We start from the raw sequence: 26,862 nt of genomic DNA, 5'->3' as shown, positions 1-26,862 counted from the left end.
TCTTAAAAAAATAAGTCCGAGACTAGTCAAATGTACTTCAACACTACTGTTTTTAGTTGCCCTACAACTAAATTAAGAAGGGCCACTGAACTGTCATTACATGACATTACACATTATAATAATGTAATTACACATTACATTAATGTTAGAACAAGTCTAACATTAAAGCCAATTACTAAAAATTAGCATTGCAGGTGTTTCTCTGAAGTTCTAACTGAAACATCATAAAGAAGTATTCCTATATAAGACTATTATAAAAAATAATTATACCAAAATGTAGTGTATAATATACTACATTTAAAAGAAACTGTGGGACTACCAATCTCTTAACTAACACCATTCAATTATTGTCTGGAGCAGAAAAAGAACAAGTTTTTACGGCTCTTCCTATTCACATATGTGAATTTCTGGAAAATGTGGTACTGAGTGGCTGTGTCCTGGTCTTTCTTAAAGTTCAGGCCTCCACAGGTTTGTTAAGATTAAACTGATCATGGAACTATATACTACCAATCTCTACAAATTGGGATTTTTTTCCCTTCAAAACCAATCATCAAAACAAGGAAAACTAAACACAGTAATTAAAAGGATATTTTATATAACTCCACATTTCAGGTATTTTTATTCATCCAAACAGCTTTGATTTTCTTATGCCCAAATTTCAAATAAATAATTGCTATATACTTAAACTTATAAATTTAAACTAATTAAAGTGCTGATTTAGGGACACCTGAGTGGCTCAGTCAGTGAAGTGTCTGCCTTCAGCTCAGGTCATGATCCCAGGATGCTGGGATTGAGTCCTGCCTCAGGCTTTCTTGCTTGGTGGGGAGCCTGTTTCTCCCTCTCCCTCTGCCTTTACTCTCTCTCTGACAAATAAATACAATACAATACAATACAATAGTGTTGCTTTTATTTGTTTTATATATTTTCTATAGCAGAATTTTTTATAAACTCAGTTTTTTGGGGTTTTTTTTTTTTTTTTTTTTCAGTAAAAATCAGGGCAGTTTTATTTATGATGATGTAAATTTATGATGACGTAAATACGTAACACTCCACGTTTAGAAGCATGGGTGAGATAAGGACTGAGCCCAGGCCTTCTGCTTCTCCTTGGGATTCCTGGGGGCAAACTTCTCTTACAGTGTCTTCCATATGTCTTTATTCATTTCCTTAAACTCTCTCAAGTTGTCTGTGGACAGGATCAGCTTGTACTCTTCCATGAACAGGCTGCTAAAGCTGTGTTTCTGGGACGAGGGTACTTGTGTTTCTAATAGTTCAAATGGAGTTGTGCTAAGCTCTCATACATCTGACCACAGGCCTTAGGCTCTGGAATCTGGTGTTCTCTCCCTCCTGAAAGGCCTGTGTTACGCTGTGCGGCAGGTAAGTGCCCAAGTCCCAGCCCCATTTGCTCTCATCTACTTAAGGAAATGCTCATAGCAGCTGGTCACCATTTTGGGCCCCTCATAAACTCATTTTTTTAAAGTTTCACTGCTAAAAATGTTTAAAATCACTAACTTAGACTTGTAGATCACTTCTTTCTCTTGAATAACTTCTCTATGGTCTTATCCACTAAATGACTGCACAGGCTGGTTTTCCAGAACACCACAAGAACATCAGGTAATCTCCTTCCAACATCAATGACAATTTGATCATCACTGCAGGCCTCCGGGACATCTACAGAGGCCCAGGTGCTGAGTTTCCCAAGGGTTCTGCAATGTGAAATACACTACCTGGGGCTAAAAACTGCCTCAATACATTAACAGTGAAATCTCTAATCTACGGAGGTGTGGGTCTGAGGGAGAGCTCTTCCTCTGGAGGCTGGAAGGGTTCAGAGCCAAAGATATCTGCTGTCCCTTCATTTCTCAGCTACCAGGGGAGTCAAAAGCTGACAGTGCTGATATACTTCTATTGCTTGAGGTCTCCCTGCTTTGCCTGGGTATGTTTTCCTTGAGGAGATACCAAGGTCTGAAAGCGAATGCTGGGAAGTGGAAGCTGCTTTACCTGTTCTTTTGAACGGTGCTGGCAAATATTCGGTCTTCGTACCTCTGTCGAGCAGCATTGCCACCAAACCCAAGAAATGTGGCCACATAGACTCGGTACACATGCTCAGTTTGGTGAACATCACAGCCCAAGTTAAATTCAGCTAACAAGTTCTTAGCTACTTCTTCCTGCAGGTGCAAGGAAAAAAGACTTCAATATTTAAAGCAATATAAAAACAATAACCTCCTGTGGAAAAGGATCTAAAAAGATTCCCATCTAAAAGCAGCAAAAATGTCTGCTTCTGCATTTCCCAAGGATCCTTCCAAGCATCCTTCCGAATTCAATATGACACTTCTGACTTGAGAAATTCCAGATGTGCTGCACGGCTGTGATACTGTTGCTTTTTGGAAAGGGAAGTTAGAGACATAGTTCATACCCTCCGATGTAGTATATGCACTTATGGAAGCCTATGTTTTAGAAATAATTCTAAACATTGAAAAGTCTCTACATACAAAGATGACCTCTGTGTTCTGTGAGAGAAAAAAACCAAGTGTCATCTAAACCTACAACTCTGGGGCACCTGGGTGGTTCAGTTGGTTAAGTGTCTATCTTTGGCTCAGATCATGACTTTGGGATCTTGGGATCGAGCCTGCATCAGGTTCTCTGTTCAGTGCGGGGTCTGCTTCTCCCTGTCCCTCCACCCCTCCACCCCTGCTCCTGCGCTCTCTCTCTTGCTCTCTTTCTCAAATAAATAATAAAATCTTTAAAAAAATTTTTTTTTAAAGATTAAAAAAATCTACAACTCCAAGGAGGGCTTAGTTAATTATGGTAATCAATAGTATGTGGAAGGACATGCTTATGCACTATTAAATGAGGGACACAAAACTGTATAAACAGTAAGATTACAACAACCATAATTGAAAAAAAAACTATAAATACGGAAAAATGAATGAAAAGAAATACATCAAAATGCTAACAATGATTTTTTTGGATGACACACCCATAGAAAAGTTTTAACCCTGATTTTTCAGTATTTTTTTGAAACTTGCTTTCTATGTATTTTTTACTTTGTCTTGAGGGGGAAAACACGACTTTTAACAAAAGGTATAATAGTTTCTAGAGGCATGCTGGAACGAGAAGCAGGACACACAAATCGTTGTATTTGAATTTACAAAGCAATTCTGTAAAGAGCTTAATAAATACACCAGTAACAGCGAATGCTAGGCGGCTGGCAGTACATCAGCTATGTTATATGCACTATCTCATCTCAGCCTTATAAAAGCCCCGTGTGAGAGCTGCCTGCATGGACCTCTACAGATGAAGAACCTGCCTCCCAAGAATTAAGCAATGTGCTTAAGGTCGCATCTAGTGAGGCTCACATGGCGATGGAGGCCAGGCTTTTTTAACCACTACACCACGCTAGGGGGAAGTGCAGGAAACCAGGCTTTAGTAGGAATTTATAGCTGAGTGGAAAGAGAGTCATAAAGATGTGTAGCAGTTTAGGAACACATCCGGAAACCTTCCTGGTGCTCTCTAGACAAGGCTGCCCGGCCTACTGGGAAACTATAGGCAGTGACTGCGGGCCCTGAGGGGCACCAGAGAAAACAGTGGAAACCCTAAGTTCAGAAATGTGCAAACAGTGCATACAAACCTCAATCATTTCTAGAAAAGTCAAAAGCTGTCTGAGCCTTGAAAAAAACCCCAGAACATTCCCCAACTATAACTTAAGAAACATGATGCTATTACATTAAGTTTTACAGTATCTGTTGAGAAAAGAAGTGACTGAAGAGAAAATACAAACTAAAATTCAAGCATGTGACTAAAATTTATACCAAACAAAAACGCCCAGTTCGGAAAACAAACCAGCTGACTTCAATGAACAAACACAAACAGCTTAGCAGAGGTTTGCGTGGCTTTCTCCTGATTCCGTTCTCCTGGGTTGGGAAGGTAGGGCCTCAGCAAGCATAGTAAAGATGTGTTCAGACTCAGAAAACAAGACAAAAATGGATGGAGACATGTTAAAGGAAAACCAAACCAAACAGAAGAAAATTTGTACGGATAGTAACCTGCTGTGAGGAGGCAAAGCTTACAGTTTTGGGAACTTCGTACGCTATCTGAGTCGACACGCCGCCCATGTCCAGAATACCGGCTGTCCTTTTACGGAGAATAGCTTCCTTGCTTTCACTACCAGGAATGTTAACCTCCACAACTGCCTCCTCATCTGCAGATAACAAGAAATATCCGTTGGAACAGAACCAACCTGGAAAATGGGGATCTTCTCATAAGTCCCCTTGTTTCCATGGTACTCTTAAGCCCATCTGGGCAAACTCAGCCTACTCCTCCCACCTTTAGTCAAGTTCATAGTGGGAAAGAGCAGCTCCTCTCTCTACTCTTACCCACTTAGCTGTGTCACAAAACTTGGCTCCTGGGGGTGCCTGGGTGGCTCAGTTGGTTAAGCACGTCTGCCTTGAGCTCAGGTCGTGATCCCAGGGTCCTGGGATCGAGTCCCACATCAGGCTGCTTGCTCAGCAGGAAGTCTGCTCCTTCCACTCACTCCCTCTGTCCCCCACTCATGTTGTCTCAAATAAGTAAAATCTTTTTTTTTTTAAGATTATTTATTTATTTATTTGACAGAGAGGGAGATCACACGTAGGCAGAGAGGCAGGCAGAGAGAGAGAGAGAGGAGGAAGCAGGCTCCCCGCTGAGCAGAGAGCCCGATGCGGGACTCGATCCCAGAACCCTGAGATCATGACCTGAGCCGAAGGCAGAGGCTTTAACCCACTGAGCCACCCAGGCGCCCTCAAGCAAATAAAATCTTTAAAAAACAAAACTTAGCCCCCTTTTTATCCTTTGGGATTAGACAGAACAGCCTCATTTCCAGTCAGACAAGTTGGTTGGAAACATGATACTTACCATCCTCAATATGCTCGAATCGTCCAAGGACAAAATTAATGCCAATCCAAGCATACACACCTACAGACATTTCACAGGGGGAAGATAAGAAGGATAAAGTTCTAAGATACTTTTTATAACTCTTATCCATGCAGTTAGCACAAACAACTCATGTACTCCCTGACAACCTGTGAACACATTGTCTGAAATAAAGCATCCCTGATAATGTATTTTGTATTCTCCTAGTGGCTTTCCAAGAACTCTCAACTTTAAAATGTGTAATTCTTATCATTCACATTGGTAAAAATAGAATTCCCTCAATGCCAGCTTTCATTTGGAACTTTTTTGAAATAATGGAGTTTTTACTTCATGAAGTTAAGCCTATCAACCGCAAGCTTGAAAAAACAAATTAACTCTGACTCTTCCAGTTCCTTCATCCCTTGCTTTCACGCAGTTGCCGAGCCTCATTCCCCTGCTACCTTTCCTCTATCCAGTCTTTACCCACTTCATTTCCACCTTGATTCAAGCTGTTACAGAGACCAAGTCAATCTCCCTGTCCTCCTCCCCCACTCCAACCCATGCTATTCTCTGCTATTGGCCTGACCTCCAGAACAAAGGCCAAACCCCACAGCCTGACAATCCAAAACCTCTTGGATAAAATCTTTTTGTTTTTCTTGAATAAATCAGACATGTAACACTGTGTAACTTTAAGGTGTACATTGTATTACTTTGATAGGTCTATACACTGTGGTATGATTGCCCTTGCCACGTTACATACAGTATTACTGCCTATACTCATTATACTGTCCACTAGAACTCTATGGCTTGTTACTCATTCCAAGTTTGCACCTTTAAACACCATCCATCTTATCAACCCCCGTTCCCTGGTGAACACCATTTTATTCCGTTTTTTTTCATAGGTTTGACTTTTTCAGATTCCACAAGTAAGTGACATCAAACAGTACTGTCTTTCTCCGTTGGACTTAGCTCACTTAGGATCATGTGCTCAAGGTCTATCCGTCTTGTCACCAATGGCAGGATATCCTCCTTTCTCATGGCTGAATATTACATTGCGTATATGTACCACATCTTTTTTTAAACTGTTCATCCATTGATGGACCCTTGGGTTGTTTCTCTGTCTTGGTTCTTGTAACTAACACTGTGATAAACATGAGAGTGCAGACATCCTGTTGAAATCCCGTTTTCATTTTCTTTGGGTACATACCTGGAAATGTAATTACTGGATTGTATGATACACCTAACCAATTTTTTGAGGGGCCTCCACATTGTTCTCTGTAGTGCCTGGACCAATTTACACTCCCACTTACAACGTATAAGGCCTTTTCACCACATTTTTGCAAGCACCTTCTACCTTGTTTTCTCAATGACAGCCATTCTAACAGGTATGAGATAAAATCTCACTATGGTTTTGCTTTGCATTTCCTTGATGATTAGTGATGCTGAGCATCTTTTTATGTGTCATTGGCCATTTTGCTGTCCTTTTTGGAAAATGTCTATTTAGGTTTTTTTTGTTGTTTGTTTGTTTGTTTTAAAGATTTATTTGAGAGCGAGTGAGCAAGCATGGGGGGAGGAGCAGAGGGAGAGGGAGAGTCTCAAGTAGACTCCCTGCTGAGCACAGAGCCCAATGTGGGGCTCCATCTCACATCCCGAGATCACGACCTGAGCTGAAACCAAGAGTCTGATGCTCAACTGACTGAGCCACCCAGGCGCCCTGTGTCTGTTTAGTTTTTAATCAAATTGTGTCTTAATAAGTCATATGAGATCTTTATATATTTTGGATACTAACCCTTTGGCCAATATACGGCTTACAAAAATTTTCTCCTATTCTGTAGGTTGTTTTTTCATTTTGTTAATTGTTTTACTGCGTAGATGCTTTTGAGTTTGATATAGTCCTATTTGTTGGTTTTTGCTTTTGTTATTTGTGCTGTTGGGTGTCATGTCCAAAAAATCATTGCCATGACTAATACTGATGAGCTTCCTCCCTATGTTTTCTTCTAAGAGTTTATGATATCAGGTTTCATGTTTAACTCTGATCCTTTTTGAATTAGGTTTTGCAAGTGGTGTGAGACAAGGGTCTAATTTCATTGTTCAGCATGTGTTTCCTCAGTTTTCCCAGAACCATTGTTGAAGAGACTATCCTTCCCCCACTGGGTATTCCTGGCTTCCATACTGGGTATTAGTTGGCCATATATGCTGGGATTTAATCCTGGGTTCTCTATTCTGTTCCACTGATTGATGTGTCCCTTTTTTTTTTTTTTTTAATGCCAGTACCATATTGTTTCTATTAACATTGCTTTGTAGAATGGTTTGAAATTGAAACATGATACCTCCAACTTTGTTCTTTTTTTTTCAGGATTGTTTTGGCTATTACGGGTCTTTTGTGATCCACACAAATTTTAGGATTGTTTCTTCTGTTTCTGTGAAAAGTGCTTTTGGTATTTTGATGGGGTCTGCATTAAATCTGTAGATGGCGGGGTGCCTGGGTGGCTCAGTGGGTTAAAGCCTCTGCCTTTGGCTCAGGTCGTGATCCCAGTGTCCTGGGATCAAGCCCCGAGTCGGGCTCTCTGCTCAGCGGGGAGCCTGTTTCCTCTTCTCTCTCTGCCTACTTGTGATCTCTCTCTCTGTGTCAAATAAATGAATAAAGTCTTTAAAAAAAATCTGTAGATGGCCTTGACTAGTATGGCAATTTTAACAAAATTAATTCTTCCAGTCCAGGAACATGGCTTGTCTTTCAATTTGTCTTCTTCCATTTCTTACAGTCAAGTCTTACAGTTTTTATTGTAAAGATCTTCCACTTTCTTGCTTAAGTTTATTCTTATTTTATTCTTATCAAAAACTTGATACCATTGTGAATGAGATAGTTTTCTTTTTCAGATGCTTCATCCTTAGGGTAAAGGAATGTAACTGATTTCTGTATGTTGGTTTTCTATTTTGCCTCTTTACTGAAACTGCTGATTAATTCAATGACTGACAGCTTTTTGATGGACTCTTTAGGATTTTCTATAAATAAGATCATATTATCAATAGATAATAACAGTTTTACTTTTTCCTTTCTGATCTGGATGTCTTTTGTCTTGCCTAGTTACTCCAGCTAAGACTTCCAGTACCATATTGAACAGGAGTGATGAGAGCAGGTATCCTTGTTTTATTCCGGATCTTAAAGGAAATGCTTTCAATTTCTCTCCATTGAGTCTAATGTTAGCTGTGAGTTTGTTATACGTGGTTTTTATTGTTATTTCTTCTATACCCACTGTTAAGAATTTTTATCATGAAAAGATGTTATATTTTGTCAAGTGCTTGTTCTATAATGCTTTTTTGAGATGATCACATGACTATTTTATTTCCACTCTGCTCTTTATTATTTCCTTCCTTCTGCTAACTTTGAGCTTCATTTGTTCTTCTAGTTACTTGAGGTGTAATGTACTGTTTATTTGAGATCCAATTTCTCAATGTATGCTTCTATTGCTGTAAATTTTCTCCTCAGAACTGCTCTTGCTACATTCTGCAATATTTGCTATGTTCTATTTCCATTTTCATTTGTTTTGAGATAATTTATTTCCTTTTGAATTCTTCTTTGACCCACTGGTTTAGAAGTATGCTGTTTCATTTCCACATATTTGTAGATTTTCTCACCTTCCTCTTGTTGATTTCTAGTTTCATACCATTGTGTTCAGAAATGATGGCTGCCATGACTTCAACCTTCCTCAACTTGCTAAGACTTCCTCTGTATCTCATCATATGATCTAACCTGGAGAAAGTTTCATGTACACTTGAAAAGATGTATACTCTGTTGCTATTGGATGGGATGTCCTGTATATATCTGTTAAGTCCATCTGTGCTAACATGTGGTTCAATTCCAATATTTTGCCTTGCTGATTTTCTGTTTGGGTGATTCATCCATTGCTGATAGCGGGATTCTGAAGTTCCCAGCTATATTGTATTGTTCTCTATTTCTCCTTTAAGACCTGTTAGTATTTGCTTAATATATCTCAATGTTTCGGTGTTGGGAGCATATATACTTATGTTCTTCTTGATGTACTGGCCTGTTTATCATCATAACATGACCTGCTTTATCTCATTACCCTTTTAGCTTTCCAGTCTATTTTGTCTGATATATATATGGCTATACCTGCCTTCTTTTGGTTTCCATTTGCTTGGAAGTCTATCTGTGTCTTAGAGCTGAAACGAGTCTCCTATAGGTGGCATATAGTTGGATCTTGTTTTTTTAAATCTATCCAGCGATTCTGTGACTTTTGATTGGTAAATTCGATGTTTACATTTAGAGTGATTACTGATCTGTAAGGATTTACTACTGCCATTTTATGTTTTGCCTTCTCGTTATTTTGTCTCTCCCTTGTTTTCTTCCTTCTTTACCCTTCCTTCTTTTACTCTTGTAAGTTTGTGGTCCTCCAAGGTTTCCGGTTTGCTTAGTGTTCCCCTCTTTTAATGTTTTGTGTCTCTCTGCTCTGATGTTTGCTTTGTGGTTTACATAAAACATCTCAGAAGCAGAAGTTGTTTTTCTGCTGATAGCAACTTATTGTTCACTTATAAAGTTTCTATCCCCTTCTACTCTTCCCCTTTTATGTTTTTGATGTCACAAGTTATCTTTTTATGTTGTGATGTTGTGACCAAGTTATAGTAGCTATGTTTACTTTTAATGCTCTTTTTCCTTTAACCTTTATACTTGTTTAATATACTATTCTAAAAATGTTAGTTTCTCTATTTATCACCTTAATCAGATTTTGTGTACCTTCCTCTTTTCATTCCAGCTTGAAAAGCTCCTTTCAACATTTCTTATAAGTTGTTTGGGGGTGGTGAACTCCTTTAGCTTCTGTTTGTCTGGGAAAGCCTTCATTTCCCCTTTATATCCCAAGGATAACTTTGTCAGATAGAGTATTCTCAGCTGGCAATTTGTATTTTTCAATACTTTAAAGTGTCATTCCACTCTCTCCTGGCCTATAGAGCTTCCACTGAGAAATATGCTGATAATGATGGAACTTCTTTTGTAGGTTACTATCTTTTTTCCTCCTAGTTTACTTCAAAACAATTTATCACTGACTTTTGACAGTTTTAATGTAATGTGTCTCAGAGAAGGTCTTTTTGCACTGAGATAAAGTGGTCTGTTAGCTTCATAGACCAGAACGAACCTAGTTCCTTCCCTGGGTTTGGGAAGTTCTCTATTACCTCTTTAAATATGCTCTCTTCTCCTTTTGGGATAACCTCTAATCTTATGTTGGTTCTGCTAAAGGAGTCTGATAGTTTTCACAGGGTTTCTTCACTTTTTAAGAATCTTAGTTTTTGCTCCTTTTTTACGGGAACCATTTTTATATTCCTATCATCAAGCTTGATTATTCTTTCCTCCATCTGCTCTATTTCCAATGCATTCTAGTGCATTCCTCATCTCATGTATTGACTTCCTCAGCTCCAGAATGTTTGGTTTTTTAGAAGTTTAATCTCTTTGGTAAGTACTCCTTCTTTTCATTAATTTTATTCTGGAGATCAGTGTATCAGCTCACTGAATTTCTTTATAATAGTATTTTAAATTCTTTACCAGTTAGATTTTAAATATTCCATGTCTTTGGGCTCAATTACTGGAAAACTGCCATGTTCTTTTTATGATACCATATTAACATTTTTCAGTGTTTGATAAAAAGTGCTCTTTCTGCTGCATTTCAAGTCATGGACACCTTTCTTATTAGGGAAGGCTTTCAATTCTAATAATTTATTTTGGCTCTAACAAGGTCGGTAATTTAAAAAAAAAAAAAAAAAAGGATGACTGCAGAGTTCATGGAACTGTGTTTAGTACTTGGGGTTACCACAGCCTGGTAGGGGATCCTTAAGTGGGGGTGGGGGATCCAGAGGTCCATGGGTGATCCTCTTGCCAGAACCCTGGGGCAGAGAGCAGGAAACACATTCCTTCAGTTCTCTGAGCCTTCTTCCCTTTTCCTTTCCCTCCTCTCAGTCACTGCGATCTCTGCTCAGAGAGATCAGCTGGCACGCACTGTCGGGTAAACCCCTTACTCACCACCTTCACCCTCTGCCTCCTCTGCTAGAAAAATCGTGTTGGTCCCCTGCTGCCCCTGCTGCCACTTGCCTGGCTCCATGACCTCCTCTGAGGTTCAAGCCACCCATTTTCAGATGGGTGAATCTTTTGAGTGTCCTATGCAGAGTTGCTTTCTCTGGGTTATAGATGTCTGATTACTTATAAATCAAAAGGGAGGGGGAAAAGGGACAACTAACGCTACCACAACATGGACATCACCAAGACCTGTCCAACTTTTCATCTTACTACCACTTTTCAAATGGGCCATATGCCACTCAAACTATTTTTGTTCCTCTGTCCACAGTGCAGCTTTTCTAACCTATGCTAACTCAAATAATTTCTTCTGCTTGGAATGTACTTCCTATCCTTCTCTCAGAGCCCTACCCTTACCAGGCTCCAGCATGCTTATAGCTAGTTATCCCCTGGGGCACAGTTTAAACTGTCACTTGCTCTATGATGTCCCTAGCAAGGAAAAAACAAAGCAAAACTCCCTTTTGCAAACTCCCACGGTACTTCTTGCTTACCTTCCTTATGGCACCTAACACTCTATCTCATGTGGCAGCGAACTGTGTACCTCACTTGTCTGTGAACAGCTCAATGGCAGTATTTGAATTTCACCCAGTTTGTATTTTCTACAATGTCCTTCCCAGAGGAGGTATTTGCCCAAATGATAGATGATTTTGAAATAGGTGCTTTTGGTCTTCATTTCTAGCAAACTAGTCCCCAAATAATATCCCACTGATTTATCACTTCATTCTCAAGTAGAATCATTTACTTGAAAGCAGAACTAATATTTTCCTCAGTGTATCAAAGTCAAGAATTTCCCCTTTGTAGCAAATAAGTTGACAGAAGATGCCAATAACGCAGTAATTATCATAATTACAAAAAGGTGTATACCTTAGGCAAGGAACACAAATCTTTCCTATCCAAATGAATCCAATGTATGTCTCCTAAATGTGGTAAAGACAAACTAAGTTATTTTTTTAATGGCTTAATGTTTGGAGAATAAAGGCCACTCATATAACAAACTAACTTTCCTATTTAAAAATAATATTTCAAGCTATGATTTCCTAAATTTTAAGATAGTAAAAGTAATTTAATAAAGCGTACACTGGAAAAAAAAAATGGGGAGGATTTAAAGGAATAACTTCCCAAATTTCAAGTTGAAGACCAATATACCAACCTTCTTGTTTCCCTGAAATCACTTCTGCGTGAGAGTCAGAAAACAAGAAGTCAAAGTGCACAGGAATATCAGTCAGGAGGTCCTCCAGGATGGCTTTCTGCTGGCTGGAAGACAACCCCAAAAATGACACATCAAAATGGAGCCTACATTTCTCTGTTTTAAAAAGAGAAAACAAAACACAACAAAACAAAAACTATGGCTCTGGTATGTCCTGCACAAAAACAGTAAATTTTAAAGCCAAAGTAATTCACTGACTAAAACTATTTTAGGAAGGAATCTCGTGAGTTGTGTGAATTCTGTGATTCCCAGATATGAAACTACGACTGTAATCCTTAAATTAATAACATAGAAAATCAGGGTTTTTTTATATGACCACTTTATAGGTTACGGTTTACTGTTTACTTTATAGTTCACTATTTATAATTACAATCAAATACATGAGAAGATTTTTGGTGCACTCTGGCTAAGGGAATAGTTCAGGCTCTATTCCAAATCTGAACAAAGAATTTTTACTGTCTTCCTTTTGGTGATGATAATGGATGAGGAGGAAGGGAAGGAAAAGGGACAGGAGGGGAGGTGGGGAATACACCACCACCACGGCCCACCCCACTCTCTCCCCCACCCTCAGGGCCTGGCCTGCCCTGGCTCCATGTGGAGGATCACCTTTCAGGAAGAATTCTCATTCCAGCAGTGCAGAGAATGTAGAGAGGCGTCTCTTTGTGTTTTGCCCGTGGTACATGCTCTGCAGCAAAGTTCAAGAGTGGAGAAATGTAATCACTGACTTTCTCTGGAGAGGTAGCAAATTCTGAAATGCCTACAGAAAAAAAAGTACTTCTGTTAATAAGTAGATAGTTAATTAATATGCTATGTTTCTTCAACGGGACATATTTGAGAGAAATTCTGGTTCTATACCACACTCCCCTAGTCTTTCCCTATCCCTAGCAACAACCTTCACAGCCTCTCTTCCTTACGTGGTGGTGGTACTAAATGTTCAGTCTTGCCCTCTCTTCTTAGTCTCCAAGAAACTGAGACCTGATTGGGCCACGACTATGTGTCAGACACTGGGATTGACAGCACATGAGCTCACGCACCTGCCCTCCAGAACATGTTTCCGCTTTGTTCAGGCAAGCTCACTCACTCCTTTGGCTGCCACCATCACCTTTGAGTCTCAGTTCTCCAAATCTCACCAGTAGCCACCAGATCATGTTCCCAACCTCCAAAAAAGCATGTGGGAACTGTCCCCTAGACATGGCCAGATGCTGGTCCTTACAGACCCCAAACTCAACACACACACATATACAAACCTGAATTGAACGTCCACTACGAATCTGCTCTTACTGCTTGTTACCTACCCCAGTGACCACCGTCACTAGCCAGCCAGCAGCCCAAGCCAGGATTCTGGATAAATCCCTCTCCCTCCCCCAATATGTGTTCTGGGTGTCCCTGATCACATCTCCCTGGTTCCTCTCACATTATTTCATTTCTCCTCATCTCTTCTGGCAGCCTGAAGCAACACAGGCTCCGCTTCAGTCTTGGCAATCCCTCGATCATTCCCTATGCAAAGAGTATCTTCCTGACTTCAAATTTTAAAAGTCTCCAAATTTCTCATTTCACAGATTAGGAAACTCTGGATCCAGAAAGATTTAAGTGATTTGTCAGAGCAGTGAGGAGAAAACAGACAAAAAGATTTTTTTTTTCTTTTTTTTACTCCAGCAACAATGCTGTTTTAACAGACACCAAGCCCCAACTGATCCAGAATCTATTAAGTAAGGAAATTTCTAGAGCTTTGCCAAAATGCTATATATGAGAGTCCCTGCTTCAGGACCAAATAGAGCTATAAAAAGGTATTTGAATTTCTACTTCAAATAATTCCTGTAGCATCAGAAAGAACCATGTTAAGCCTATGATGTCCCAAAGGACAACTGCAAGGCATGACAGGTTTTATCTTATTTCATGTGAGCAGTTTAATCGCTGATGGAACCTGATATGTGAAGCTAGATGAAATGCAATGTGCTTTATAGAGCTTTATTTTTCAGTCTTCTGGTGAATTTTTTATTTGATCAACATTACTTTAACCCTGAAAATGTTTCTAGATTAGGAATACATCAAAATTCAAGGAATGGGATAACAGAAAACTGAAAATTCACAATCATTCATTAAGAGTTAGAGAAAAAAAATGATCATTGTTCATGGAAATTTACTTTCATATTAAAATAATGCTTATATGAGAGACTCCAATTAAATTCTCTCTCTTTAACCTAAGAAACAAGGTAGAGGTTTTGGATTTTGGAGCAATATGCTGGTGCCCAGATGCCAAAATATCAAAGAACAATCACCTTGTTAAGGGTTGCCTGAAGAAGGAAGTGGGGCCTAAATTATTCAATGACGAATGGGGGGCTCTCAAAGAACCCACAGTCAATGCCATTACGAGGGATGTCATTTGAGTCAATTTATGAGTCAATGTCATTTATGAGGAAAGGTACTTTATCATTAAAACTGAACTTCCTTTACATTTACATATTTGAAACAGGAGAGAATAAGCTAATTATTTTTTTCAACATTATCTAATATTTTACAAGACAAATTCCTGGGATTATTTGGGTTTAATATTTTACTATTTAACCCACTAGCAAGATGAAATAAAAGTGGTGAATCTCTATTAAGATCTGTGGTCCAGTGTTTTATTTTTTTAAGTTTATTTTATGTTTTAGTAATCTCTACATCCAACGTGGGGTGAGCTGAGATCAAGAGTCACATGCTCTTCCAAATAAGCCAGCCAGGAACCCCTGTGGTGCACTGTTTAAATCAGTGATTATCAACTATCAAGACATAAAATGCCTATTGCAAGGTACTCCTGGACATCTTTCATTCCTAATACTTCTGACAGAAGGGCGATGCCCATGGAAACTATACATACAGAAAAAAGTTGAGAACGACAGATTTAAATTATTTAATGGAAAAAGCAAATCCCAATTTTTACACAACACACTGACTTAGAAACTGTGATATCTTCAAAAACTGGACATAACAACACTGGCTCTTCTAAGTTCTGCAGTCACTCTTACTAAATAATCTAGATGATCAGAAATACACTGGGTGGGGGGCACTGGGGCACCAGGGTCAGTCGGTTAAATGTAGGACTCTTGGTTTGGGCTCAGGTCATGATCTCAGGGCTCCTCTGCACTCAGCACAGAGTCTGCTTGAGATTCTCTCTCGCCCTTTGCCCCTACCCCCACCTGCACTAGCACGAGCTCTCTCTCTAATAAATAAATAAATACAATATAATCTTAAAAAAAAATACATTGGGGCACTTTTTTAAAATGAGGGGGAAAAAGAGAAATATGTATCAATGTATTAGACTACAGATATCCATGAGTTATCTGAAATTGCCCTGTTTTCAGGGATAGCGACCGATGGCCACCAAATAGAAAAAAAAAAATCCCTCCATAATTAATGTCAACTAGCAAACACCTGAGTAGGCACATGAGTAAGGCACTGTGATAAATGCTGCAGGAGACACAAGAAAGACATGGTTTTGTATATTTTATCAAGGAGTAGTCACCTCATGTGGGATAGAAAGATGGGAAAGAAAGTGAAACAATCAGGTCCTGGCGTGAGCTCTGAACCAGGGCGATTACTACGGGGAGAGGGAGAGAAGAACATGAAAGACCTCACAGAGAATAAAGGACAGAACCTGGTTACCAATCAGATATTTATCTTTTACATACCGGGTTTTATTTTCATAACCACTGGCTTTCGGTTTTTATCCCTCATTTGTCTGATATCCAACAGATCATGAGGATTGCCATTGTGCCTTGGCCAGCAATAGACGAATATTCGAGACCCACTGCTACCACAGTCCACCACGATACCGTAGTTCACATTGGGGTTATTGGTGTCTGTAGCTTCAATGTCAGTAACTCGTGTCAAGTACCTTGTTCAGAAAAACGAACATATGCTTTTACTGAAACAGAGACTATCATCCTGAATCCGAACACAACAAATGCAATAAACAAACACCAGGTCCGTGAATTTTGAGCTGATCCATAATCGCATTTTTACAACGGCCAAATGATTAAAGAGTCAAAACAGAACCAAGTAATAGCGATAAAGATAATCTAAATCAGATATACAGTCATTACTTCTTTTAAGAAGTTCAAACAAGTTCTGAGAAGCAAAACTATTCCCAAACTATTGACATTAACTGAAAAATCAGCTTAGAAGATATCACAGGAGAAGCTTATGTTTAAATCCTCTTACTATGTGGATTTGGTGGTTAATGATTAAACAGCTTCCGACAGTTTAATTTTTCCTGCCACACTGTATTCTATACAGATTCTGTTTCCTGCAGCCACATGCTCCTTCAATTCCAACCTAATCCCCAAAGTCCTGAAGCTGTACCATGAAGCATCCCATCTAGAAATGTTTTCTTCTCTTACCTGTGAAACTTCTTGTCTCTGGATAGTCGCCCATACTTATTTCGGATTATAACAACAGAAAAGTATAAAAGTGAAACAGCGGCGGCTAGGATGCTAATAACAATAATCTGGCGTAAATTGGTATTCAGAATTCGAGGGCATCCCACTGGAGAGATGCTAAAATGCCAGGAAGCAGGAAAAAGACAGGAGATGCCAATCCTAAAATTAAAAAAAACGAAAAACAAAAAACAACCAACAATCAGATTTTAAAGCAATCTGCTCCAAAGAGGCCTCACCTTACCTAAACTGATCTCAAGGTTAACATTTGGGTCAAGCCACCCGTTTTCCCGCTGGGAGGTAGCTGTACGCCAGCACCTTCCCTGTTGCTATTTTGCTGTTTTACTCATTATTATAAAACTACATGAATGAAAATTACACCCTGATGATTATCACATTTCTGTGTTTTTCCACCTTTCTTGACAATATTGTGTAGGTTATTTGTTCCCTGCTTTGTTTCAAAAACAAACAAAAAATCAGAGAAAAGTAGAAGTTCAATACCATAAATATATAAATCTACAATGAACGCAGGTTTAAGGTTAATGAAACCAAAAAACAATTCAGAACAAGGAAATGCATGTAATAAGACAGACCTATAAAGGTGGCCTAGGGGCCAAAACCTTGTCCATTAGATTAGAAACATATAAACAGATCAGGAGGAGGAAGATTTTAACACTGAATCCCAAGGCAAATTTCTCCCTGGTGACTGAGTGACAAAATGGGAGAAAAAACAGTATCTTTAAAAATATCTGCATAAGTGTCAATAAATGAGTTTTGTATGTCTTGTGTTTTTAAAATTATTTCTGAGCCATTTTTGCAAATAAACTTTTCTTCTCCGTGTATGTCAGGAATAAGAGATTATTATTAGGTTGAAGAAAAGCTTGCTACTTTTAGAATAAATGTTTTGTGGTTAATTTCTATACTCTTCCCTTTAAAGAGTGCTTCCTAGACTAAAACAAGTCGCAGAAGGAGGAGCCATCCCGCTAACCCAGTGGTGCTCCACCTGCAGTGTCTAGTCTCCATGTGGGTCCTCGGGCCACTCGGCTTCCAGACAGTTATCCCATGCTTAGTACAACCCCTCACAGATTCCAACACACCTGCCCTTCACAGCAAGCTACCCCAACCCCTACAGAATCCACCTGGCATGACCACTCTCTATAACAGGCACCCCAGGGTGGCCTGGAAGAAGAGAGCTGTGAAACAGAAGTGTAGCATAACTTTAAACACTCCTCACTTGTAATTTAGTTTTTTGTTTGTTTTTATTCCTTTCAAGATCTGTCTCTGTGGCACCAGAGCCTCGGGTTTTACAAGTACTGGTGATGAGAAACCATCACTTACCTTCCCATGCTGACAGGTCCGAGGCCAGGGGACGTTCTGGGAGTCAGTCCTCATACACCATTACAGAAATAATAAGGTCCTCCCGGAGTTAGAAACCTCCTGTTCCAGAAAGTGAGAAAGTCACAAAGATGGCACAGTCCAAGAAGACATCTATGTTCTTTTACCAATATGGGTTTAAATCCAACCACATATAATCTGGTACACGAACCTTGCACTGAAGCTGTTGGAAGGGCCTATTCTGAGCACCCCACTTCTAAGTCGATTTCATGCTGTCAGGGATGTAGGCCTAAATCAAGAGACGGCAACAGTCTGGCACTAGTTAGTGCTCTCTACCTAAAAGCCAAGCAGTGACCCCAAAATACCAGCTCATCAAATAGGTACTGAATTAAGGGAGACTTGGGGTGGCGCCAGGCAGTAGGTGGTAGGTAGAAAGCTTCACTGAAAGGGAATCTGAAATAGGGACTCCTAGAAGAGAAGTCAGCTTACGCACAAGGTACCACACAAGGTCCCATGCTCCTAATCCACTCTGGTGCTTCCCCGGGCCTCATACTCCTCCAGTCCCCAGGCTCCAACTCGCAGAGAAAACAAGGGCTAGCAAGGGCTGGCAGCCAGGACCTCCTTCTGACTTACTGGATCCATTCCTTGGTTTTGTGGCTTTATCTCTTTCAGGCCTCTCAAGACAGCCATCTCCCCTTTCCAGCTTCCTAGCCCTTGAGCAGCAACTTCTCAGGACATTTCCCACGTCTCCTTCCTAAAGGCCTGGCTGCTTCGCCCTCTCCTGGATTTCTTCCTGGCTTGGCTCCGTTCTCCCCCAAATCTGAGCTCTGCTCGTGCTCAACCTCACTGACGGCTTCAGTCTGCAGATCGCGCAAAAACTTCTTTTTCCATCCCCGGCTTCTCTTCCGAGCTACAGCTACAGAGATCTTAAGCACTTACTGATACCTCCAGCTGCACACGGCACCCGCCCATGAAAAACAGTTCTAAAACCCACGCTCGTGCCACAATCCTCACTCCTTTCTCCCTTAACCTGCCCTGCCCTGCAGTCGCAGTCTCAATTCCTCCAAGCTGCTTAAACCAGAAACACGGGAGTCAGGCCTGGCCACTTGTTCTCCCTCACCTTCCACAGGCAGTTTCTAGCAGATTCCACCTTCCATTTATTTGTTTATTTATTTTCCTCCACCCTTTTTTTTAAACCTCGCTTTATCTAAAATCTGTTCCTTTTCTCATCTCTTGCCCAGACTAACAAGTTAGTCTCCTACCTGTAGTGTCAACCCCGTGGCTCTCTGATCCTTCATCCAAGACCTCTAGGCACAGACTCTTCAGCTGAAGTTGACACTCATCCCGTCCCTGCTCAGGCCTATGATCCCGTTACTCTCGTGCTTGAACCTCCAGTGGCTCCCACTGCTCTTAGAGTAGGTGCTGAAGGCTTTATTCTGACTCCACACGACTCCACCACCTGTCACTGCTCTGATCTCATCATCTGCCCTCCCTTTTCACTCCACACCAGCCATTCTGGAGTCCTGGCCTCTGAATGTGCTGCTCCCTCTGCTTAGAAATCATCTGGGTGATTCACTTTCTCACTGCCCCCAGGTCTTCACTTAGTGTCAATTTCTCAGTGAGGCCTTTCCTGATCACCCAATCCATCTATCATGCTGTCCTCTCCACCCACCTTTTTTATTTTTTCCCTTAGCTTTTACTTATTTATTAAATAGTTATATAGAGCTTATTATGTGCCAGGCCCTGCTTACTTACAAATATTAATTTATTCCTCTTAATGACCCACAAGGTAGGCACTATTTGTATAACACTTTACAGGAGAGGCAGAGAGGCTAAGTAACTTGCCCAAGGTCATGCAGCTAACAGAAGATGATTATATACAAAAAAGCTGAGAGGGGCGCCTGGGTGGCTCAGTGGATTAAGCTGCTGCCTTCGGCTCCGGTCATGATCTCAGGGTCCTGGGATCGAGCCCCGCATCGGGCTCTCTGCTCTGCAGGGAGCCTGCTTCCTCCTCTCTCTCTGCCTCTCTCTCTGCCTGCCTCTCTGCCTACTTGTGATCTCTCTGTCAAATAAATAAATAAAATCTTAAAAAAAAAAAAAAAGCTGAGATTCCAGCATGAGAACCCACACTCTTATCCTTGTCTCTAACATAGCGTGTGCACGTTTGTTTGCATTTCTCTTGCTCATGGGTCAAGTTCCACAATGGGCCGGATTTTTGTTGGTTTGATTGACTGTTGCATTCCCAGTACCACAAAACTCCAGGAAAGTGCCTGTCAAAAAGTTGGCTGGGACCCAAAAAGGTTAAGAACTTACACACTAGAGTGATCTTTCCAAAACAACTGGGAATCCTGACACCTCCCCACCTCCCAAACTTTTTTTCTTCCTTCCTTCAAAGATTTTATTTATTTATTTATTTATTTGGAAGAGAGAGAGAGAGAAAGAGAGAGCACGCATGAACAAGGGGAGGTGCAGAGGGACTAGCAGACTCTGCACTGACGTGGGGCTTGATCTCACAACCCTCAGATCATAACTTGGGCTGTAATCAAAAGTCAGATGCTTAACTGAGCCATCCAGGTGCACCATTTTCTTCCCCACCTCTCTTCTCTCCCCCTCAGGAAGAAGTCCTAACTCCTTGGGATGGTAAAGGAGGGCTCTCCCGGTCTAGTCTTGTGCCTTTCAATAGGGTAGCCATTACCATGTGTGGCTATTTGCAGTAATTAAGATGAAAAATGCGGTTCCTGAGCCGCAACAGCCACATTTCAAGTGCTCAAGAGGCACATGCAGCTTCTGCATTAGACAGCACTGAACTTTCTAGTCCTATCCTGACAGACTAGACAGGTATGTACCCTCTGCTTTAGCCATACTAAACATAAGCAGCGAGTCACTGAAATGCCCCCACATTCCTCCGCCTTTTTAGAATGTCTCTCTCTTTCGGGTCCGTCTGTTGGTCTTCCCATGTATTCCCTGCGATACAAGTCAGGCCTGATTCCTCTGTGAAGGCGTCCCCAGTCCTCATATCCCAAGAGCATTTGCTCAGCACAGTAGTAGGCTACTGTAGTATACTTGAGGTTGACTTTCTCGTTACATGGCAAGCCTCTTATTCTTCTGTTTTCCAGTGACCAGTGCCTGTCACACAGTGTTGTCTGCTTCCTGGATGGCTGAGAATGGGAGAAGTAAAGATGAACCAGGTATGGACCCAGCTCCGAAATAATTTGTAATGCTACACACACACAGATATTAGAGTAAAAAGTACTCATAATGCCCACTTGACAAAACAGGAAAAATCACTCTAATTCGTTCAGGTTTCAATGTGGTAACTATATCATACCATGTACCCAAAACTTGGGAAAAAAAGTATTTGTGATTTAAAAGTTTACACAAAAAAGAAAAAAAATGTCAATTCCTAAGCTGCTTAAATGAATTTTAATGTGTTTTTATAAAGCAGCTATCTTTTAGCATTTGAATATGGTGAGATTACAACATCACATCTTTTATGAGAATTCCAATGGTTCAAAATTTTAAATGTTAAAAATACACATAAAAATGCAAGATGAAAATGTACCCAACTCAGAATGAGTAAGGTTTTTCTACAACTGACATCAATGTCTCAATCCATAAATGCAAAAAAACAGACCATATGAGTTTAAGACTTCTGCGTGTTTTTAAGAAAATCCCTTCCCAAATACAAGGCTTGGGAAAATTACTTGAAACACATAACAAGAGGTAAACATCCTTGACATATAAAATGTTCTTGTAAATAAATAAGAGAAACACTGAAATAGAAAAATGCATAAGGATAATTGGAAATTAACCAAATAAGTAAATAACCTTCCACCGATCACTCCAGTTTCCAGCATCAAATCTTCTTCTGGATGTATCAAGAAAGTCTATCTTAAAAACCATGACATGGGAATTCGAATCTGAACATTTTAAAAAATTGATAATTACATGATAGCTGAACTAAGAACAAAAGAAAAGAACGTTTTAGTTAACAGCTTAAAGTCAAGGTACTGGGGGGAAAAAGACCTTTAATGATTCAATGATGCGAACTTGGAGGGGATACGAAGGGCACAGAGGATCAACAAACCTAACTCCAGATTTCAAGGACTGTGCAGACTGGTTACAGAGAAAATTCAATACCCATAAAATAATCAAGAAGATAACAGAAGGCAATGTTAAATTATCCAGACTCCTGCTGTAACAGTTCAGAGAAGAGCACAATGGAGGCTGGGGAACAGGAAAAGATTCTTGGGGGTGAGAGGTACACTTTCAGTGGGAGAAGGGAAAAGAAAACACATTTCAGGAAGCTGCACTGTTTAGAATGATCATAGCAAACTTGGTAAACATTATTTCATCTGGTGTTTTTCTTAGAACTTTTTTTGAGATACGTGAGGATTTTAACAAAAAGGATAAATAGATATTTTTGTAAGTGACACAATCTGTGTTTAAACAGAGAAGAAATAGGACAGCTTATAAACTGCTGAAGTAATTACTTTTATTTAGGACAAAAAGTATGAGTATTACCCAGCAGTCAGCAATATGGTAATTTGATCTCAAAATGTAAACTCCAATTGTATTTGTGGCTAAGAATCTTGGCACCGGAGTTTAGGAAGGCAAACTCTAATGTTACATAAAACTGCCATGTTTTTAAAAGGCCTAAACTGTGTTAGATCTACCACCAGCGAGATGCACAGACTCATGATTTCAGCTAGTGAGGAGGCCCTCCTTAGCTGAACATTCTCTAGTAGAGAGAAGTCCATAGGGTCATGGTTAAATGTCTGTCAGTTTCTCACTGTCAATCCTAAAGAAAACAGTGAAAACAATATCAATCAATTGCAAAGTGAAAGGGCTCTTCGGTGAAAAATGTAGCATACAATAAGACAGACATTAGCATATTCTCAAATCACAAGAAAACACAATCATAGACAAACCAGCTCTGGGAGAGCTAGACCTCTGATAACAAAAGGTAAGATGACACGAAGAAAAGAATGATATAAATACCACAGGATTACAAGAGGACCTTGAACAATCAAAGGAGCCCACAAACACTTGGGCAGAACTTTGTAAAGAAACAACTGTGGGGTGGGGGGAACCCCAGTGGTTCAGTTGGTTAAGCGTCTGCCTTTGGCTCAAGTTATGACTCCAGGATCCCTGCTCAGCAGGGTGCCTGCTTCTCCCTCTACCTGCTGCTCCCCCTGCTTCTGTTCTCTGTCAAATAAATAAAACACAATCTTAAAAAACAAGAAAAAGAACAGAGTTCTTTTTCTGAACCCTGCCAGGGTGCCTGGGTGGCTCAGTAGTTTGTGTCCAAGTCTTGGTTTGGGCTAAGGTCATGATCTCATGGGTGGCAGGATGGAGCCCTGCAGCAGGCTTCGTGCTTGGCGGGGTCTGCTGGAGATTCTCTCACTCTGCCCCTCCCTTATTCACGAGCATGTGTGTTTCTCTCCCTCTCTCTCACTCACAAATAAATCTTAAAAAGAAAAAGAAACAAATGCCTTGGAAGAGTGAGTCTAGGATGTTGTGTCTCACTAGGTTGTGGGGAAAGACATCAAAATAACTAATTCATTGTTTCGAGGAGAATGCTCATAGTTGCATTTATGATCTACATTTTCTCCAATATTTATTTTTAAAAATTCTATTTTTCAATAACAAGTCCTAATCAAACCTCTTCCTACCTCTCACTATTCATTTGCAAAATTCTGGTCCCATTTTAAATCACCTCTGCAATTTCTAAAATCTGGAACTTCCTCAAGTTCCTATTCCACATCCCAGCTTACTGACATCCTGTTACTACAACTTCTTTAGTCCAAATCTGGGGTCACAATCTTTTGGCAGAAACTAAGACCACCTTCCAAATTTTCTAGGCCTAAGAGAGATTTCACTACTGACCAGGGTCACCTGGTTCTTTTTTTTTTTTTTTTAAGATTTTATTTATTTAATTTGAGAGAGAATGCGTGAGAGATAGTATGAGAGAGGAGAAGGTCAGAGGGAGAAGCTGACCCCCCAAGGAGCTGGGAGCCCAATGCAAGACGAGATCCTGGAAGTCCAGGATCATGACCTGAGCCGAAGGCAGTCGCTCAACCAACTGAGCCACGCAAGCGCCCCGGGTCACCTGGTTCTTAACCTTGAATCCTACTTATCTGTGTGTCTACATATTACATCATTCATTAGGTCCTGTCAAGTCTTTTTCAAACTCACATCTGTATCAGTTAGTTCACACATCAAAAATGACCACAGCAGACATCACTACCTCAAGACAGACTCTAGGCAGATCTTCTAGCTTTTGCCTTTACTCTGAAGGACACACTTCAGAAACACCTGTGTAAAATGCTGCCTTCAAAATATCATCAGCTTAAGAAACTTCTCGAGTCTACGGGTCAACACCAACTTCCCTGTGTGGCACCTGAAATCTTAACATCCATCTAATGGTCCCATCTAATTTTATCAACTTCTTCTCTCCTTAGCCCCAGATAACATCTCCCTGCTATAGTGAGGTGGGTCTCTTGTTGCCCACATACACTCTTCTAATTCTTGCCTCTGGCCTTTACTAATATTACTTCTCCCAGCATGTCCTACTCTCAATATTACACTTCTTTCAAAGCACTGGTCCAATACTTTGCTTTGACAAGATTTAACCTGTTTTACTTTCTAATGTTTTCCCACATTCTGAATCTTCTCTTTATTCAAGTGTAGTTTGTTTTACTTTATTTATTTTAGTAGGTTTTGTGCCCAGGGTGGGGCTTAAACTGCTGACCCCGAAATCAAGAGTCACATGCTCTACTGAATGAGTAAGCCAGGTGCCCCTAGTGTAGTTTATTTTAAATAAACATGCTGAGTAAATATGTACAGAATGTAAGTCCTTAGATCACCTTTTTTCCCCCTTCTTTCTAGACTATAGACACAGGAGTTGAGGTCAGGCCTTCCTATTATACCTGGAAGAATGTAAGTCATAGATTACAATATGTAACAGACACAAGTGATCAATGTTAAGGTAAACAGTAAACCACTTATGAACCCCATTCTAAAACTGCGCTAATGTGTTGAACTGAATAAACCTAACACAAAGACAAGATAACATCAAATACAAAATAACACAAAGAATATAATTCTTTCAAGCCTCCAAGACTGGAAAAATTTCATTACACAAAGCAAGACAGGTTAAAGGCTGCCCTGGGAAATCAAACTAGGGATCTCTAATTTAGAATTCTTTAGTAATTCCTAGTTTATCTTCTAGCATTGAAGTTCCAGAACTGTAAAGCACCTCTTTTCTTCCCTAATAGTGATATGTGCTCTCTGAAAATGCTCTGCACCAGTGTTTATCTAACGAGGGTCTGGGGACCCTTGTTCTGGGACATATTCTACACAAAGAGAACTGTGTCCTTAAAAGATGTCCACGCATTCTTCAAGTTTGAAGTTAGAGAAGTGTTCTATCACTTTATTGCCCGAATAGTTCCGTTCTTCCAAGGAGCAGCCTAAAGCATAAAACTTAGTAAAAGCAGAGCAAAGCAAAAGCAAGGCTGAAAAGTACCAATGTTAGGGACAAGGGGGCAGGAATGAAGCAGTCGGTGCAGCATCCCCTCTCCGCGGCCAGATCCTCCCCAGTGGAGGCCAGATCCGCCCACACAGCGTGTGAGAGAGGGAAAATCCAGCGTGGTCACTAGAGCAGGCGCGGCAGCACCACGCCAGTTTCTCTCGCCAGGGGCTGGGGGAGAGCACCTGCCACCCAGGGTCACGGGGGCTGACTGCCCGGGCGCCCGGATGTGGCCGCGCGGCCGGGCGGCGGGGGGCGGCGCGGACGCCGGGGTGACCGCCAGCAGGCGCGGGGAGGGCTCCTCCGACAGAGGGGTTCGTCCGCGGCCCTCGCCGCCCCGCCGGGCCCCACACTTCAACCGTCCCAGCTCTGCCGGCCGCTTCTACGCCCTCCTCTCGTCTGCGCCTGTAAGGCCGCCTCACCTGCTCGGCAGCACCCCATTCGGCGTCCGGCGCTCCCGGACTGTGAGCGGAGGGCATCTCGGCCACCGCAGGGCGGTGGTGGCAGCGGCGACACGGTACCGGCTTCCTGAAGCCTCCGCTCCTTTCCGGGAGCCGCGCCGCCGCCCGGCTCCGGCCCGTGCGCGTCACCGCCGGCGCAGGGAGCGCGCACGCCGGGAGGGGGCGGGTGGAGCGCGGCTCTGGGGGCGGGGCCTGAGCCGGGATGAGTGGCGTGGGGTGTGGAGCGGTGGGTGAACGCGGAAAGTGACAGTGGTATCACAGAAGTAACGGGTGGTGTGGGTTGGTTACCGCCAGTCGCCGCTGGTCTGTCGCAATGTGTTGCGACACCGCAGTTATCTTTCCTTGTGCCCCCAAGGATTATGGAAAATCGTGCTTGAAAACCTAGGCATTTTCGCTCAACTCTGGGCATGTTTACAACTTGACAACTAGCTATCCGTGTTGGTTTTTGAAAGTTTTTATTTAAATTCTAGTTAAGATGCAGTGTAGTATGTTTCAGGTGTACAATTTAGTGATTCAACCATCGAAATCCCAGAAGAGAACACAGCAGTGACGTCTTTGACATCAGTCATAGCAACTTGTTACTAGATATGTCTCCTGAGGCAAGGGAAACAAAAGCAAAAATGAACTCTTTGGACTTCATCGAGATAAAAAGCTTCTTCACAGTGATGGAAACAATCAACGAAACTAAAAGGCATCCTACAGAATGAGAGAAGATATTTGCAAATGACGTATCTGATAAAGGGTCAGTATCTGAAATATATGAAGAACTTATAAAGCTCGACACCCAAAAAGCGAATAATCCAGTTTAAAAAAGGCAGAAGAAATGAATAGACATTTTTTTCCGAAGAAGACATACAGCTAGCTAACAGACACATGAAAAGATGCTCAACATTTCACTCATCATCTGGGAAATATAAGTCAAAACTACAATGAGATACCACCTCACA

At 41.0% G+C, this 26,862-nt stretch overlaps 1 protein-coding gene across 3 annotated transcripts in view; it reads right to left on the bottom strand.

Moving 5' to 3' along the window:
- ENTPD4 (ectonucleoside triphosphate diphosphohydrolase 4) overlaps nt 1–26,024 on the bottom strand; it is a 36,030-nt gene extending 10,006 nt beyond the window's left edge. Inside the window, exons 1-10 of one of the 3 annotated variants that reach the window (XM_045997039.1) lie at nt 25,877–26,024; nt 18,135–18,212; nt 17,927–18,025; nt 16,553–16,750; nt 15,842–16,047; nt 12,777–12,927; nt 12,114–12,217; nt 4,888–4,947; nt 4,041–4,195; nt 1,996–2,162 (exon numbers count right to left, since the gene is read on the bottom strand). In XM_045997039.1, the coding sequence (XP_045852995.1) occupies nt 1,996–2,162; nt 4,041–4,195; nt 4,888–4,947; nt 12,114–12,217; nt 12,777–12,927; nt 15,842–16,047; nt 16,553–16,750; nt 17,927–17,934 (1,049 nt within the window). In that variant the 5' untranslated portion in view covers nt 17,935–18,025; nt 18,135–18,212; nt 25,877–26,024. The remainder of the gene's footprint in view (nt 1–1,995; nt 2,163–4,040; nt 4,196–4,887; nt 4,948–12,113; nt 12,218–12,776; nt 12,928–15,841; nt 16,048–16,552; nt 16,751–17,926; nt 18,026–18,134; nt 18,213–25,876) is intronic. The other 2 variants (XM_045997038.1, XM_045997040.1) reach the window with 2 other exon arrangements.
- Nucleotides 26,025–26,862: the final 838 nt, after the last annotated feature.

Source organism: Meles meles, chromosome 2 (genome assembly GCF_922984935.1).
Source record: "Meles meles chromosome 2, mMelMel3.1 paternal haplotype, whole genome shotgun sequence".
Classification (NCBI taxonomy): Eukaryota; Metazoa; Chordata; class Mammalia; order Carnivora; family Mustelidae; genus Meles; species Meles meles.
Note: the sequence above shows the minus strand (reverse complement) of the source record. Positions and strands in the feature narration are given on the sequence as shown.